This window comes from Hyla sarda, chromosome 11, assembly GCF_029499605.1.
Source record: "Hyla sarda isolate aHylSar1 chromosome 11, aHylSar1.hap1, whole genome shotgun sequence".
Classification (NCBI taxonomy): Eukaryota; Metazoa; Chordata; class Amphibia; order Anura; family Hylidae; genus Hyla; species Hyla sarda.
Window position 1 is genome coordinate 92,606,867 of NC_079199.1, and position 17,713 is coordinate 92,624,579.

The following is a 17,713-nucleotide window of genomic DNA, read 5'->3' on the forward strand; positions in this document are numbered from 1 at the left end:
GATATAAGGTCGAGATAGGAGGACGGGATAGGAGGACGGGATAGGAGGACGGGATAGGAGGACGGGATAGGAGGACGGGATAGGAGGACGGGATAGAAGGACGGGATAGAAGGACGGGATAGGAGGTCGGGATAGGAGGACGGGATAGGAGGACGGGATAGGAGGACGGGATAGAAGGACGGGATAGGAGGTCGGGATAGGAGGATGGGATAGGAGGTTGGGATAGGAGGATGGGATAGGAGGTTGGGATAGGAGGTTGGGATAGGAGGACGGGATAGGAGGACGGGATAGGAGGACGGGATATGGGGTTGGGATATGACAACAATATATGAGGACGGGATATGAAGTAAAAAGCTTCCGCCTTTGTTATTTTTTTTCCTCCCCAACAAGGATTAGGAAGGAAAAACCTGGCAATGCCGGGTACTCAGCTAGTTCCATTACAACTTAACCCTAATATACCATATTTAAAGGGGTCCTCCACTGGCCAGCGTTTGGAAGTAAATGGTCCAAATGCCGTTTTCGCGTTGCGGGTGTCAGTCATACCCCTCGTGACGTCATTGTCACACTCTCACAATGCAAGTCTGTGGGAGGGGGCAGGGGTATAGCTATAGGGGGCACAGAGGTATCAGGGCCCTGGTGCCTAAGGGGGACCCGCAGCACATCTGCCCCATAAGAGACCAGTATCATAATTGTCACATTGGGCCCTGTTACAGATTTTGCTTCGGGGCCCAGAAGCTACAAGTTACGCCTCTGTTTGGGGGGGGGGGGGGGGGGTGGTGGTCCAAGGTCCCAAAAACTGTGACTAGAGTAAAATAAGGATTTCAACTGAGCATACCATTTCCATTAGCTTTTTGTGTGAAATGTTCATCTATAGCTAATAAAACGTTATCAATAAAAATGGCATTATTATTACCTTTATTGATGTTTTGTCCTTAACTGTTCGCAGGAAAGAATGAATCTCATGACATGTTGGATATCTTCAGCAAAATAACTCAAGGAAACCAAGGTACTATAGGAGACCACACATTATTTGTCATTTTATCCGCTGCAGTCACAATTGTAGGATCCCTAATAATAAATGCAGATGGTGGTTTAAATGGAAGAAGCCACATGGTAAGTAATCCGTGTTAAACCCGACCACGGGAATATGTAAAGATGTTTTCCTATAGTACCACAGATTTCTCTGACCTGCATGGGGATAGTCCCTTGCGTTCTGCTGCGGCAGGTGAAAGGGACGACGTTTCTGAAAATCAGTCATGAGGAGCCGCGTATCACGACAGGTCACATATTAATTCTGTTTACCCCACGGTGTTTGTGCAAATAGCAGGACTTTTGTGCAGCTAATGTTTCTCTGCGTATCTATCTATAGGGGTGTTTTGGTAGCCTTAGTGGTGTATTTATACTGTGTTAGTTGCTTAACACTTTGCCTTTCATTTTTCAGTAGACCCTAGCCACTTGTGACTGCATCTAATTGTAGGTTTACAGGGGTACTCCGCCCCTAGACATCTTATCCCCTATCGAAAGGATAGGGGATAAGATATCAGATCGCGGGGGTCCCATGGGATTTCAGCTGCAGCACCCACCTGTTGCGGCTTCTGGCAGCGTTGGAGGGTCTCATCCTAATGCCTCCCGACCACGGTGACGTGAGATCGTGACGTCGCGACCCCGTGTGACGTCACGCCCCGCCCCCTCAATGCAAGTCTATGGGAGGGGGCGTCACGCCCCCTCCCATAGACTTGCATTAAGGGGCGGGGCGTGACGTCACACGGGGACGGAGTCGCGACATCACGATCTCACGTCACCGTGGTCGGGAGCCGAAGCCTACCAGCGTTTCCGGAAGCTGCAACAGGTGGGTGCTGCAGCCGAGATCCCGGGGGTCCCCAGTGGCGAGACCCCCGCGATCTGACATCTTATCCCCTATCCTTTCGACGTCTTATCCCCTATCCTTTCGGGCGTGACGTCACACGGGGGCGGGGTCGTGATGTCACGCCCCGCCCCCTCAATGCAAGTCTATGGGAGGGGGTGTGGCGGGACCCCCGCGATCTGACATCTTATCCCCTATCCTTTCGACGTCTTATCCCCTATCCTTTCGGGCGTGACGTCATACGGGGGCGGGGTCGTGACATCACGCCCCGCCCCCTCAATGCAAGTCTATGGGAGGGGGCGTGACATCACACGGGGGCGGAGTCGTGACGTCACGATCTCACGTCACCGTGGTCGGGAGCCGTAGCCTACCAGCGTTTCCGGAAGCTGCAACAGGTGGGTGCTGCAGCCGAGATCCCGGGGGTCCCCAGTGGCGGGACCCCCGTGATCTGACATCTTATCCCCTATCCTTTCGATAGAGGATAAGATGTCTAGGGGCAGAGTACCCCTTTAAGTCCTAGATATTGCTTAAATAATTGCACCATGTAAATTATAGCCTGCTCACACTCTCTTGACACTTTGCTCCCCTGATGATGTTGCTTGTCGCATAGCCACAGAAACGTGCTGGGAGGTCTTGGGAGTGACTGCTGTATAAGCATTGTTTTTGTTGACTCCACCTTTATATAGGTTCTCTACAGCACTCTAATAGTGGGGTTATTTTTGTTATAGGGTGTTGCAGTCATTACAGTGTGCTAATGGCAGAACATTGTTAGTATATTGCTCAATTGATCAGTATACCTGGAGGTCCAGCTCACTGTTGTATAAAGTGGGCGCTTTGTTTGGGTTTTTCTTTTTTCACAGGTATACACATACCGTATTTTTTGTCATATAAGACGCTCCGGCATATAAGACGCACCCAATTTTAAAGCATAAAAATCTAGAAAATAAAGATTCTGAACCAAATACAATGTCAAGTATAGGACAGTGATCTTCAACCTGCGGACCTCCAGATGTTGCAAAACTACAACTCCCAGCATGCCCGGACAGCCGTTGGCTGTCCAGGCATGCTGGGAATTGTAGTTTTGCAACATCTGGAGTTCCGCAGGTTAAAGACCACTGGTATAGGAGGTAATACTCAACTGTCCCCGCCGCTCCGGACCTGTCACCGCTGCCCTGGATGTCGCCCTCCATCGCTGTCGCTGCGTCCCCAGGGTGTACCCGTTGCTCCGGAATGTCTCTGCTGCCCGGTATCCTCGCTCTCCGTCGCCGCCATCACGTCGCTACACACGCTGCTCCTATTGGATGATGGGACGGCGTGTGCGATGACATGATGGCGACGAAGGAGAGCGCTGGCCATGCAGGGGATCCCGGCACGGAGCAGACACCGAGGAGGCAGGTAAGGTCCCTCCCGGTCCTGTAAGCTGTTCAGGATGCCGCGATTTCACCGCGGTGGTCCCGAACAGCCCAACTGAGCAGCCGGATTAGTGTCACTTTTGCTTCAGATGCGGCGGTCATCTTGATCGCCGTGTCTGAAGGGTTAATACAGGGCATCACCGCGATCAGTGATGTCCTGTATTAGCCGCGGGTCCCGGATGTTGATGGCCGCAGGGACCGCCGGTTTTAATGTGTATTTGCCGTATAAGATGCACCAACTTTCCCCCCCCCCCCCCCAGTTTTGGGGAAGAAAAAGTGCGTCTTATACGGCGAAAAATACGGTACTTTTGGTGAGTTTAAATTTTTTTATGAAAAGCTACATTTTAGGCACTTCAAGCTTCTTTCTACAATTGTGAATGTTTTGCCTTGAAGTCTTCATTACTGGGTTTGGATAGACAGCTATCTTTATGTTTGTATTTTGCAAGTGAACAGGAAAGGCAGAATTCTTAAAGGGGTACTCCGCCCCTAGACATCTTATGCCCTATCCAAAGGATAGGGGATAAGATGTCAGATCGCCGTTGTCCCGCTGTTGGGAACCCCCGGGATTGCCGCTGTGGCACCCCGCTCTCATTACTGCACAGAGCGAGTTCGCTCTGTGCAGTAATGACGGGCGATACAGGGGACAGAGCAGCGTGACGTCATGGCTCCGCCCCTCGTGACATCACGGCCTGCCCCCTTAATGCAAGTCTATGGCAGGGGCGACAACCGCCACGCCCCCTCCCATAGACTCGTATTGAGGGGGCGGGTCGTGACATTTCGAGGGGCGGAGCCATGATGTCACGCTGCTCCGGTCGCTGTATTGCCTGTCATTACGCGCAGAGCGAACTCGCTCTGTGCAGTAATGATAGCGCAGTGCCGCAGTGGCAATCCCGGGGGTCCCCAGCAGCGGGACCCCGGCGATCTGACATCTTATCCCCTATCCTTTGGATAGGGGATAAGATGTCTAGGGGCAGAGTACCCCTTTAACTGAGATAATATGAGCCTCAAAGCTCTGTCCTTTCTTGGTATACATACATGAAGGAAAGCTTTCTAACCAAACTAAAACGGGTGGAAGCCTTGTGCTGCTGAAGAGAAAAGAAATTTACATTAAAGGGGTACTTTACTGGAAAACATTTTTTTTTTTTTTTTATCAACTGATGCCAGAAAGTTAAACAGATTTGTAAATTACTTCTATTTAAAAATCTTAATCCTTCCAGTACTTATCAGCTGCTGTATACTACAGAGGAAGTTCTTTTCTTTTTCAATTTTTTGAATGGGACTTAGTGTTTAGTATTGGGGGACTGTGTGTAAGTGGGGTTCAGTGTGTGGCTTGTCCACACTACATAATTTTACACTTTTGGCACAATCACACTGATCTCAATGGGATTTTGCTGCTCAGTTTACTCTATGAGGCTGGAATTCCACTAATTCCACCCAAAAAAACAACCATTCTGCCGCGCAGCGTTTTTTCTGTTAGCTGCAAGTCAATAGGGAACTTCAAAATGCCTAATCCAATGGTGTTTTTTTCAGTTTGGCTTTTTATTATTATTATTTTTTTTTTTCCTGCTATTTTGGCCTAAGTGGGTGATTTTGAAAAACGACTTCATGTAAAGATTCTGGCGTTTTTTCAGTAAAATCTTGACGTTTTTCTCCCATAGAAGTTTTTTTTTTTTTTTTTTTGGAGCCAGCTTTTTTTAAATTAAATTTCGTAGGTTACCATAAAAAAAAAAAATGAAAAAAAAGATGCAATATTAAAAATGGATAAAGGAGCCATGTCATTGTAAAACTAATTTACTGTACTTTCTTATTCATTTTGTAAAACTTTTATTATTAATGTATTTTAATTATGTAATTTATAAACTGTGATTTATTTTAACTACTCTTGAACTTTATTAGCAATTTTTTCATCAATATTTAGGTACTATTACTACTCCCAGCATGGAACAGAGCCTGTTCCATGCTGGGAGCTGTAGTACCTGCACTAAAGGACAGATCGCACCATGTCTCACTCTTGATACCCGTTGCGATCCGGACTTCTAATCCAGAGAAGCAGGCAGCTCCCCGCGATCTCTCGTACGGGGACCCGGCATTGCCGCGGCTCTGTTCGGCATAATGCTCGTGTTGTCAACCTCACTGAGGTCGGTGACGAGCCCCCTCCATACAGCCCTATGGGAGAGGCAGGGATGAACGAATGCTGCATCTCCGCCTCTCCCATAGAGATACATGGAGGGAGCGTGTCGGCCGCAGCATGACACGGAGCCGGGGCCCCATAGATTTATCCCCTATCCGCACAATAAGTGTCTAGGGCTGCAGATCTCCTTTAATACATTTTGGAAAGTTATCATGATGGTGGAATCTAACCCAATCTCTTGCTCATGGTCCACATAGGCAGCAACCGTACAATGCATGAAGGTGACATGATGCAGAAGAAGGGCCGCAGTGCTGTCAACTGTACAGAGTGCCTCTGGCCTAAGTCTTCTCTTGGAACCGTCAATGTGCCTTATGTCCTTTCACCTGCCTATAGTAAGTCATTTTTGGCTTATTTTTGCCTTACTGTTATTTTCGGACTATATATGTGATATGATTTGAGCCAAATTGATAACACATTTTGGCTCAAAACCTAACCTGCCATCATATAACACTACTCTTCTATATTCTTTCCACCATCTAGTTCTCTCACAGACTGTTGCCTATCTTTTTCATTACAGACTCTCAATACCAAGCTTTGTTTTTAAGGGCAATGCAGGAATTCGAGACCTTGACCTGTGTTCGGTTCATTCCAAGGACAACACAGACAGATTATATAAACATTGTATCCACACTGGGGTAGGGCTAAATTATATCATTGTACTTGTTTCTTTATCCCTATTTGAAATGTTCAATGCCCAACTAGGATTCTTTGAGCCCACCATAGGAGAGTATTCTGAGATATTATCTTCTGCCCATACATTTCATGGGAATGTCCTTTTTGACTTGAATTTGAATGGTTTTCATCGTCTTGCCCACATTGGTCTTCCTCATATTGTGACTAGCAGAGTACCTGGCATTGCTCAGTTTTTGCAGCAGCTTAAAAGGGCACTCTGCCCCTAGACATCTTATCCCCAATGCAACCCCCCTGCAATCTCTGTGCCGGCACCCCAGAGTTCTAAACATTATATTCAGAACGCTGGCTTCAGGCGGCCGTGTGCAACCAAAAAAAAGAGTACAACAAAAATAAATTCCCCTCTATGATTCATTCTACATGAACCATTTTGTGCGTTTTACCATGAAATCTCCATCCACGTAACCTTTCGATAAAGTAACCATATATGACATTTATAATGGGTTAAATAGATTGGTATATTCTGTTCTTGTATGTGTTCCTTGCATATATTTTGGAGTTTTCTGCAAATGTTGTGTCACAGAACGTGCTCCTTACATATACCAAGCTCTGTATTTGGGAATAGATTTATTGACCGATTAAATAATGGAATCAACTTTTGCCTTTATTCCTCCAGTTGTGCATCGTACATTGGAAAAATAGGAGGTGTTCAGAATTTGTATTTATCAGCGGATTTCTGCATGTTAAGAGGTATCATACAACACGAGTTAACCCATTCTCTTGGATTTGTACATGAAACCTCTCGGAGTGACCGTGATAACTATGTTGACATTATAACCAAGAACATTGCACCAGGTATTGTGAATTCTTCCAAATTAAATGTGCAATAACTTTAATATTATTTTTATCTGTAATTCATATCAGGGTGACAAGTTAGTCCTCGGAACACCATTTACACACAAAAAAAGGGATCTAACCAGAATTTCTAAATGCAGTTTCTTGCCACCTGCCACCTGTTTCAAGCTACCTCAGGCATTTCATAGGCATATAACAGGTGCAGTGAGCGAGGTTAAGAACCACTATTATTTACTCTGAAACATTTGGTAAGCTATTCCCGGCCCCTCTGGCACTAAGTAACGCCCCCCTGGCACTTACCACAGTCTAAACATCTTTTTATGCTATGAACATAAGAAGCCCTGCAATAGGTAGGACATCGAGTCAGGACATCACCTGAGGGGCAGCCACTCCTCATTCAGGATATCACCTTTGGTGAAGCCCCGCTCCAGTTAAGATGCCACCTTAGGGGAAGTCCTGATGCAGTCTGGACATTATCTGCGGGAAATCTCTTCTCTAGTAAGGATATCACATGAGGAGAAGCCTGGGTCAAGTCAGGATATGACATCAGGGAAAACTCGACCTCAGTCAGGATATCACCTTAGGAGAAGTTCCACCTGAGTTAGGATATCATCGGAGAAGAAGCCCCACCTCAGTCAGGATATCACCGGAGGATAAGCCCCACCTCAGTTAGGATATCACCTGAGGGAAATCCCGCCTAAGTCAGGATAACACCAGAGGATAAGCCCAGCCTCAGTCAGGATATCACCAGAGGATAAGCCCCGTCTCAGTCAGGATATCACCAGAGGATAAGCCCCGCCTCAGTCAGGATATCACCAGAGGATAAGCCCCGCCTCAGTCAGGATATCACCAGAGGATAAGCCCCGCCTCAGTCAGGATATCACTGGAGGATAAGCCCTGCCTCAGTCAGGTTCTCACCAGAGGATAAACCCCGCCTCAGTCAGGATATCACCAGGGAATTAACCCTGCCTCAGTCAGGATATCACCAGAGGATAAGCCCCGCCTCAGTCAGGATATCACCAGAGGATAAGCCCCGCCTGAGTCAGGATATCACCAGAGGATAAGCCCCGCCTCAGTCAGGTTATCACCAGAGGATAAGCCCCGCCTCAGTCAGGATATCACCAGAGGATAAACCCTGCCTCAGTCAGGATATCACCAGAGGATAAGCCCCACCTCAGTCAGGATATCACCAGAGGATAAGCCCTGCCTCAGTCAGGATGTCACTGGAGGATAAGGCCCGCCTCAATCAGGATGTCACTGGAGGATAAGCCCTGCCTCAGTCATGATGTCACCAGAGGATAAGCTCCACTTCAGTCAGCATATCACCTCAGGAGAATCCCTGCTCTGGCAGAATATCACCTTTAGAGAAGCCCTGTTCCAGTCAGGATATCACCTGAGGAGAAGCCCTGCTCCAATGAGGACTTGACCCAAAGCAGTGGTTGCATGCAAAGTCATGAATTCAGTTTGTTTTCAGACAGCATATAGTCTTGTCACCTATACCCATCATATGTTGCTAAATGTCTATTCCCCCCCCCCCCCCCCCCCCCCATCCCCCGGCCAGAAAATACCACTCTAAGCTCCTTAACCAACTCCATAATCCCTGAATGGATATTTCAAATACATAAATATCAAAAGTAAGAAAGAGATAAATATTTGTACCAAAAAAAGAAAAAAAATTATAAAGTATGTTTTCTTTTACAGAATATCTGTCAAATTTCCAAAAGTATTCTACCAACAACCTGGGCCTGGAATATGACTATGCCTCATTGATGCATTTCCCCAGGTAATAATTTATATATTACACATTTACGATAATGAAAAAAGGTAAGTACACCCTCCTCCACTTCTATGTCTTTTAGGGATGAGCGAATCGAATCTGACAAATCCGAATTCGTTGCGAATTTCAGGATTTTTTATTTTTTGCATATCGCTGTGATTTGATTGCGCAAATTGCTTAATTAAACTCCATTTAGTGCGGTCCAGGCTCTAGGGCATCTAAAATGACGGATTCACATGTGAGGACATGGGGCAAGGAATCCTGGGAAGGCGGGAAGATGGGTAGACTGGTTGACCCTTAATCAAAGGCAGCATGCAGCCTATCAGCAGCCAGCCACCCCTGTGATGTCACAGCCCTATATAATCAGCAGCCATCTTGCGGCCAGTCATTTCAGCCTTCTATTGCAGAGAGAGAGAGGAACAGACAGCGCTGTGTGTTTCACAGAAAAGCATTTTTACAGCAGCAATTCACCTCCCAGTCACATCAGCGTTCTATTGCAGAGAGAAAGGGACAGAGAGTAGTGTGTGTTGCACAGAAAAGCTTTTTTACAGCAGCGATTCACCTCAAGCCCAAATCCAGCCTAGAAGAACTGATAGGGAAGGGAGTGAGATTGGGAGAGAAAGTGCAATTTTGGGTGGAGTACACAGCGACTGTGTGCTGCAGCATTGGTGTGTACAACAACTGAAAAGCTAATAGCAGCCAGCCAGTTATGTTTAGCAGAACATTAAAAGCATATTGTCCTCTATTAAGTGTAACCTGTGCGTACATCTAATTGGTTTACCATTTTGTTCCTGTTAAAGTCATAAAGGCCTAGATACTGTAAAAAGCCAGGCAAAAGTACACACCTGCTGGTGTTGTAGACAAATACAGTTTTAAGCATACTGGAGAGCATTGTGCTCCCCTCATAAGTGCATACCACATACGTACATCTAAGTGGTGTACTATTTTGTTCCTGTTAAAGTCTTAAGGGCCTAGATACTGTGAAAGGCCAGCCAAAAGTACACACCTGCTGGTGTTGTAGACAAATACTGTTTTAAGCGTAGTGGAGCACATTGACCTACCCTCATAAGTGCATACCACTTACATACATCTAACTGGTGTACCATTTTGTTCCCATTAAAGTCTTAAGGGCCTAGATACTGTGAAAGGCCAGCCAACAGTACATACCTGCTGGTGTTGTAGACAAATACTGTTTTAAGTGTAGGGGAACGTACTGTACTCCCCTCATATATGCACTAAGTATGTCAGGCAGAGAAGTGTCAGGACGTGCACAGAGGAGGGGTAGAGGCCTAAGTTCATCAGGCAAAGGTCTCAGCAGACATGGCGCGAGTGGCAGCAGGAGTCTTAGCAAGAGGCCTGAGCTCCCTGTATCAGCTAACGGTCATGTCTTGACCAGCAACCCATCTGCCGTCATCGATTGGTTAACACCGTCATCCACTTCACAAGTAACATCTGACACCCCCAGTCAACAGTCAGTGGGTTCCTCAGACACAACCCTCAGTAGACATGGCCCGGGAGCAGTTCCTGTCCTCCCCTTGCCTCTGTCCTATGCTGTTACCTCCCCCACAAAAGTATATTATGCTGTGTGTTCAGCTCCACTATTTAGTGAGGATTATCTACTAGAGGACAGTCAGCAGCTACTGCCTAGCCAAGAAGTAGAGGAGACATACACTGCTTCCTCCGCTAGGCGGGCAAGTAGTGATGAGGAGAGTGGCATGGGAGGTGGTGTTGCAAGTGTTCAGGCTCCTGAAGCAGACACTGTTGAGGAACCTGAGGAGGACATCAGTGACTTGCAGACACAACTCGATGATGATGTTGATAATGCTCTGTGTCATACCCATCTTCTGTTGCTCCAGATGCTACTGTTCCTCCTACTTCGAGTCAGTCATTCTGCCAGCAATCCATCGGCGAAGCCATGTCCAAGAGACAACAGTATGCGTCCACTCGTCCAACACATTTTTGCTGAATGTGCTCCTGTCCAAGTTGCAGTTTTCAAGTGGTGAACTCGGCACCTTTCACTGGAACCAATCCCTATTTCCACCTAAAAACCCTGGGTTTGTAGGTGGAAACAGGGAGAGGTTCCTGTGCGGGGCTGCTCTTTTTAGGGCGAGTAACACTTGCCAAGAAGGGAATTTATAATGCGAGAGTAGGGCCTTACAGGGGAAGTTTTTACCCCCACCGGTTATAATGTTCCCTTCTACCTTTTAGAGGTCTTTGCATCACATCAATACTTGGTGGTGTAGGTGGCACATGGTGTTTTTTGCACACATTTTCTTTTGTTTGATAAAAAAAAAAATGGGTGTCCATATATTTTATCCTAAGCATATTATTAAAAGTTAAGTTTTATGTAATGCATATCCTCAATACTTACTTGTGTGCACTAACATTTTTACAAAAAAGACTGTTTTCTTCTGCTTACCTGCCTCAGCTACTATTCTGATCCTGCCACCCTCCTGATGCCACAGATCTGATGCCCAGTTCTCCTTTTTTCACCCACCTTCAACACCGGGTACTGGTATTGCCACCCACAGCACAACTCTGTCAGCAGATCTCTTTTAGGACTCCTAATGCTGTTGCTGCCACTTCCAGGCTGTCTCATTCTGCCACCATATGTTCTCCTTGTGCTGATGCCACCTCCAGGCTGTCTCATTCTGCCACTATATGTTCTCCTCATGCTGATTCCAGCTCTAAGCTGTCTCATACTGCCACCATATGTTCTCCTCATGCTGATGCCAGCTCCAAGCTCTCTCATACTGACACCATATGTTCTCCTTATGCTGCTGCCACCTCCAGGCTGTATCATTCAACCACTGTATGTTCCCTCATGCTGCCTCAAACTCCAGGCTGTGTCATTCAGCCACTATGTGCTACCGTCAACTCCAAGCTGTGTCATTCAGACACTAAGTGGTCTCCTCATGCTGCCGCTAACTCCAGGCTGTGCCATTCAGCCACTATATGGTCTCCTCATGCTTCTGCCATCTCCAGGCTGCGTCATTCAGCCACTATATGCTCTCCTCATGCTTTTGCCATCTCCAGGCTGTGTTATTCAGCCATTATATGTTCTCCTTATGCTGCCACAATCTCCAGGCTGTGTCATTCATCCACTATATGTTCTCCTCATGCTGCCTCCAACTCCAGGCTGTATCATTCATCCACTACATGGTCTCCTCATACTTCTGCCACCTCCACATTGTGTCATTCAACCACTATATGTTCTCTTCATGCTGCCAATAACTCCACGCTGTGTCATTCAGCCACTATATGCTGCCACCAACTGCAGGCTGTGTCATTCAGCCACCATATGTTCTCTTCATGCTGCTGCAAACTCCAGGGTGTGTCATTCAGCCATTATATGCTGCTGCCAACTTCAGGCTGTATCATTCAGCCACTATGTGGTCTCCTCATGCTTCCGCCACCTCCAGGCCTTTTCATTCAGCCACTATATGTTCTCCTCATGCTTCTGCCACCTCCAGGTTGTGTCATTCAACCACTATATGTTCTCCTCATGCTGCCGCCACCTCCATGCTGTGTCATTTAGCCACTAAATGGTCTCCTAATGTTGCCGCCAACTCCAGGCTGTGTCATCTATCCACAATATGTTCTCCTCATGCTGCTGCCACCTTTATGCTGTGTCATTTAGCCCCTATACGGTCTTCTTATGCTGCCGTCACTTCCACACTGTGTCATTCAGCCCCTATATGGTCTTCTCATGCTTCCGCCACCTCCAGGCTGTGTCATTCAGCCACTATATGTTCTCCACATTCTGCCGCAAAATCCAGGCTGTGTCATTCAGCCACTATATGCTGTTGCCAACTTCAGGCTGTGTCATTCAGCCACTATGTGGTCTCCTCATGCTTCGGCCACTCTAGATTTTTTCATTCAGCCACGATATGTTCTCCTCATGCTGCCACAAACTCCAGGCTGTGTCATTCAGCCACTATATGCATCGCCAACTCCAGGCTGTGTCAGTCAGCCACTATGTGGTCTCCTCATGCTGCTGCCAACTCCAGGCTGTGCCATTCAGCCACTACATTGTCTCCTCATGCTTCTGCCACCTCCAGGTTGTGTCATTCAACCACTATATGTTCTCTTCATGCTGCCGCAAACTCCAGGCTGTGTCATTCAGCCACTATATGCTGCTTCCAACTCCAGGCTGTGTCATTCAGCCACCATATGTTCTCTTCATGCTGCTTCAAACTCCAGGGTGTGTCATTCAGCCATTATATGCTGCTGCCAACTTCAGGCTGTGTCATTCAGCAACTATGTGGTCTCCTCATGCTTCTGCCACCTCAAGGCCTTTTCATTCAGCCACTATATATTCTCCTCATGCTTCTGCCACCTCCAGGTTGTGTCATTCAACCACTATATGTTCTCCTCATGCTGCCGCCACCTCCATGCTGTGTCATTTAGCCCCTATTTGGTCTCCTCATGCTGCCGTCACCTCCACACTTTGTCATTCAGCCCCTATATGGTCTTCTCATGCTTCCGCCACCTCCAGGCTGTGTCATTCAGCCACTATATGTTCTCCTCATGCTGCCGCAAAATCCAGGCTGTGTCATTCAGCCACTATATGCTGTTGCCAACTTAAGGCTGTGTCATTCAGCCACTATGTGGTCTCCTCATGCTTCGGCCACCTCTAGATTTTTTCATTCAGCCACAATATGTTCTTCTCATGCTGCCACAAACTCCAGGCTGTGTCATTCAGCCACTACATGCACCGCCAACTCCAGGCTGTGTCAGTCAGCCACTATGTGGTCTCCTCATGCTCCTGCCAACTCCAGGCTGTGTCATTCAGCCACTATATGTTCTCCTCATGCTGCCGCCAACTTCAGGCTGTGTCATTCAGCAACTATATGGTCTCCTCATTCTACCAACACCTCCATGATGTATCATTCAGCCACAATATGGTCTCCTCATGCTGTTAACACCTCCACGCTGTGTCATTCCGCCACTATATTTAGTTTATTAAAGGATATCTGCAGCAAAATACAACTTATCCCCTATCCACAGGATTGGGGATAAGTATTTGATCGTGGGGGTCCAACCGCTGGGACCCCCCGCGATCTCCTGCCGCGGCTCTCCCGTGCAGGAAGCATGACGGCCGCATCGTGACGTCATGGCCGACATGCCTCCTCCGTGTATCTCTATGGAAGAGGCGGGGGCATACCATCGACATTTGGGAGATTGTGGAGGTCCTAGCGATTGGACCCCCCCGCGATCAGACACTTATCCTCTATCTTGTGGATAGGGAATAAGTTGTATTTTGCTGAAGATGTCCTTTAAATCATTGGTGTGGTGTCTGAGATTTTTGTAAGTAGTACTGCTATTTTTGCCATTTAAATGATGGACACTATAGTGACACATGACAGACCACATGAAAAGTTAATGGAGTCTGCCAGTCACCACTGATGTCCATCATTCTACAGACCTGCAAAAGCCACAATTTGGTTGTATAAAGAGATTCTTATCATACTATCAATAGCTAAGTCATTTTAATAAAATCCTAAACTTCAATGTCATTTATATTATAAAGCAATTCAACCGGTTTAATTTTTTTTTCTTCAGAGATGCATTCAGCATTCTTCCTGGACAAGCTACCATTGTACCAAAACCTAACCCAAATATGCCTATAGGACAACTATATGGACTGAGCGTTCTTGATGTGTCAAAAATTAACAAGCTATATAATTGTAGTAAGTACCTAAGGAAAAGTCAAAGATGTATTATGGGAAAGCATTTTATTTCCAAAAGATCTTCTTTATTAACAGTATAAGTGCAGGTTACAGAGCAGAAGATCAAAATTATGTAAACACAAAGGTGGATTAAAACATGTTCATTTTAGGCTGACGCCTGGGGACACTGTACAGTCCCAAAATGGACATATACTCTCCTTGCTCCTGATTTTCCTACTATGGTTTTGTTGCGCTTTGCACAGAATTGTGGCAAAACTTTAGCATTGTTACAACAAGTTAGCACAAACCACGGCAGAATTAGATCAGGGAGGTCATTCGGCAATTGTTTAAGCAGACTGTGCAGGACTATGACGCCCCCCCCACAGGTTTTACAGTGTCAGCAGAACTGTAGAGGTGTGCAAGAAAGAAAGGGAAGTCGGAAGACCAGGTTGTGTGTGTGTGTGTGGGGGGGGGGGGGGGGGGTCATAGGTAGACAATTCTCTGGAGGGGGGGAACCCAAAAGAGCAATCAAGAAATTAGGGACATGGGGGCAGGGTGTTTAGAGGTATGTAGGGAGGTGGGGGTAGGAAGACTAGTCTGTGCGTATGTGTGTAGGTGGGGGGGCGAGTACGTGAGGAGGCACAAACACCAGTCTGTGTGGGTGGGTGCAGCAGGGAGACACCTGTCTGTGGGGGGGGGGGGGGCGATGGGGGGGCAGTGCAGCAAGGAGACCGGTCTGCTTGTTTGGGGGGGGGGGAGAGACGGGAGGGAGACCAGTCTGTGGGGGGGGGGTGCTGGGGCTTAGGAAGATGAGTCTGTGTGTATGGGGGGGCAGCAGAGACCAGCCTATGTGAGTTTCTTGAGGGAAGGTAGGTAGGGAGACTAGTCTGTGTGTATATGGGGGGTGTACTGACCAGCTTGTGTGGTAGGCAGGCTTGGTGACCAGTCTGGGTGTGGGGGGGGGGGGGACCAGGTATCAGTGAAACTAGTCTGTGTGTTGGGGGGGGGTTATATTGTCCAGTTTGTGTGTAGAGGGCAGGGTGACCAGTGTTTGGGAAAGGAAGGGGTAGGGTTACCCCTTTAAGGATAGAGGGCCATGGAAGCATTGTGTGTGAAAATTTAAGTCTGATTTTGGGTGCGAATAAACTTTAAAGTCCAGTGTCTGTTTTGGGGCTAGTTGTGGTCTGAAGTAATTTTGCAATTTATCTTGCCATATGGGGCAGGACACATTATTTTATACTTAAAGGGGTACTCCAGTGGAAAACTTTTTTTTTTAAAATAAACTCGTGCCAGAAAGTTCAGCTGTTGATTACACTAGTCTGCCTAAATGAGCTCAGCTTTCCAAGGGCTCTGGTTGCCTGGAAAAGTCCAAGATGACAGTCTTAGGTCTCCTAGGTCTCTATTCACCTTTTCCAGGCAACTGGAGGCCTTGGAAAGCTGAACTAATTTATGCAGACTAAAGTAATCAACAGCCGAGCTGCGAGGTTCACTACGAGCCAATTTACTGTAAGTTCGCTCAACTCTAATTATAACAGATGGTATATTTTAGATAATAACCAATTATTATAATTATTTTTTTCAGATCAATGTGCTAATTTGCTTAATAATTTGAATGGGACTTTCACATCAGCCAACTACCCTTCAGTATACCCTAATAATGCCAATTGTGTCTGGCTGATCAGAACCCCAGTTGGACAGGTAAACAATTAAATACATATGGCGGTGCCCATTATCTGATAAGGATGTAGCTGCTTCTGGGATTGTTCTTTTATCATGTAGATCCAGGTAACAAACTGTTCTAGGTGGAGAGTTGCTGATGAAACTTTAGAGGGTCTTCTTGATTGACCAATTGGTGGGAGGGATCAATGATATGTATGTTGTGGAAAAGTCTCTTCAGCCTAAAAAAGTATTTCTTATTGGTGCATACTTTTTATATGTATTTAAACATTGCTTAAAAGCTTTATATTTAGCTAAAAAAAAAATTGTAAATGTCCAATAGATTCTACGAAGCTTGGTAGCACACTCTGACGCCATTGTCCCCAGACTTATAATATAACCATGCTATACGTAAAGGGGTACTCTGGAAGAAAAATTTTTTTTTTCGAATCAACTGGTGCCAGAAAGTTAAAGAGATTTGTAAATGATTTCTATTAAAAAATCGTAACCCTTCCAGTACTTATCAGCTGCTGTATGCTCCAGAGGAAGTTGAGTTGTTCTTCTCTGTCTGACCACAGTGCCCTCTGCTGACACCTCTGTCCGGGTCAGGAACTGTCCAGAGCAGGAGAGGAGAGGTTTGCAATGGGGATTTGCTCCTGCTCTGGACAGTTCCTAACACGGACAGAGGTGTCAGCAGAGAGCACTGTGGTCAGACAGAAAAGAACTACACAACTTCCTCAGCTAATAAAAACTGGAAGGATTAAGAGTTTTTTAATCGAAGTAATATACAAATATGTTTAAAGGGGTATTCCAGGCAAAAACTTTTTTATATATATATATCAACTGGCTCCGGAAAGTTAGACAGATTTGTAAATTACTTCTATTAAAAAATCTTAATCCTTCCAATAGTTATTAGCTTCTGAAGTTTTCTGTCTAACTGCTCAATGATGATGTCACGTCCCGGGAGCTGTGCATGATGAGAAAATATCCCCATAGGAACTGCATTGAGCACTTAGACAGAAAACAACTCAACTTCAAAAGCTAATAACTATTGGAAGGATTAAGATTTTTTAATAGAAATAATTTACAAATCTGTTTAACTTTCCGGAGCCAGTTGATATATAAAAAAAAAAAAGTTTTGGCCTGGAATACCCCTTTAACTTTCTAGCACCAGTTGATTTAAAAAAAAAAATGAAACAACAAGAGAAAACAGGAGAATTACAAATCGGCACTGGATATGGGACTGCCTCTATTCAATGGATGGCTGGTAGTGGAACGCGCTATGACCGGACAGGAATAAGGGAGGTGCTTCATGAAAGTACAGTCATACCAAGAAAATGAAGAACGGAGCACTCACCGGTGTATATCCTGGATGTGCAGATAATTGCCGACGGAATATTTGTCTTCGGAAGATGGACCGGGGGGAGCTCAGACGCCGGCCACGGTCCCTATCACGCCAATCGGTGCTTCGTCAGGCCGTAAGAACTGGAAGGATTAAGATTCTTTAATAGAAGTAATATACAAATTTAGTAGAAAGAAGTTGATCAGCTCACCTCAGCCCCCAGTGCATGGCAATCCTCAGGACAAACAGCACAGTAGACGAAAAAGGCCAGCACATTAAAATCCGGGGTTTATTGATATCTTGTTAAAATTCCA

At 46.2% G+C, this 17,713-nt stretch overlaps 1 protein-coding gene across 1 annotated transcript in view; it reads left to right on the forward strand.

Moving 5' to 3' along the window:
- LOC130295301 (embryonic protein UVS.2-like) overlaps positions 1 to 17,713 on the forward strand; it is a 60,780-nt gene that overhangs the window by 29,921 nt on the left and 13,146 nt on the right. Inside the window, exons 4-10 of the mRNA XM_056545931.1 lie at positions 947 to 1,006; positions 5,665 to 5,799; positions 5,985 to 6,102; positions 6,774 to 6,952; positions 8,654 to 8,735; positions 14,295 to 14,422; positions 15,984 to 16,099. Of these exons, the coding sequence (XP_056401906.1) occupies positions 967 to 1,006; positions 5,665 to 5,799; positions 5,985 to 6,102; positions 6,774 to 6,952; positions 8,654 to 8,735; positions 14,295 to 14,422; positions 15,984 to 16,099 (798 nt within the window). The 5' untranslated portion in view covers positions 947 to 966. The remainder of the gene's footprint in view (positions 1 to 946; positions 1,007 to 5,664; positions 5,800 to 5,984; positions 6,103 to 6,773; positions 6,953 to 8,653; positions 8,736 to 14,294; positions 14,423 to 15,983; positions 16,100 to 17,713) is intronic.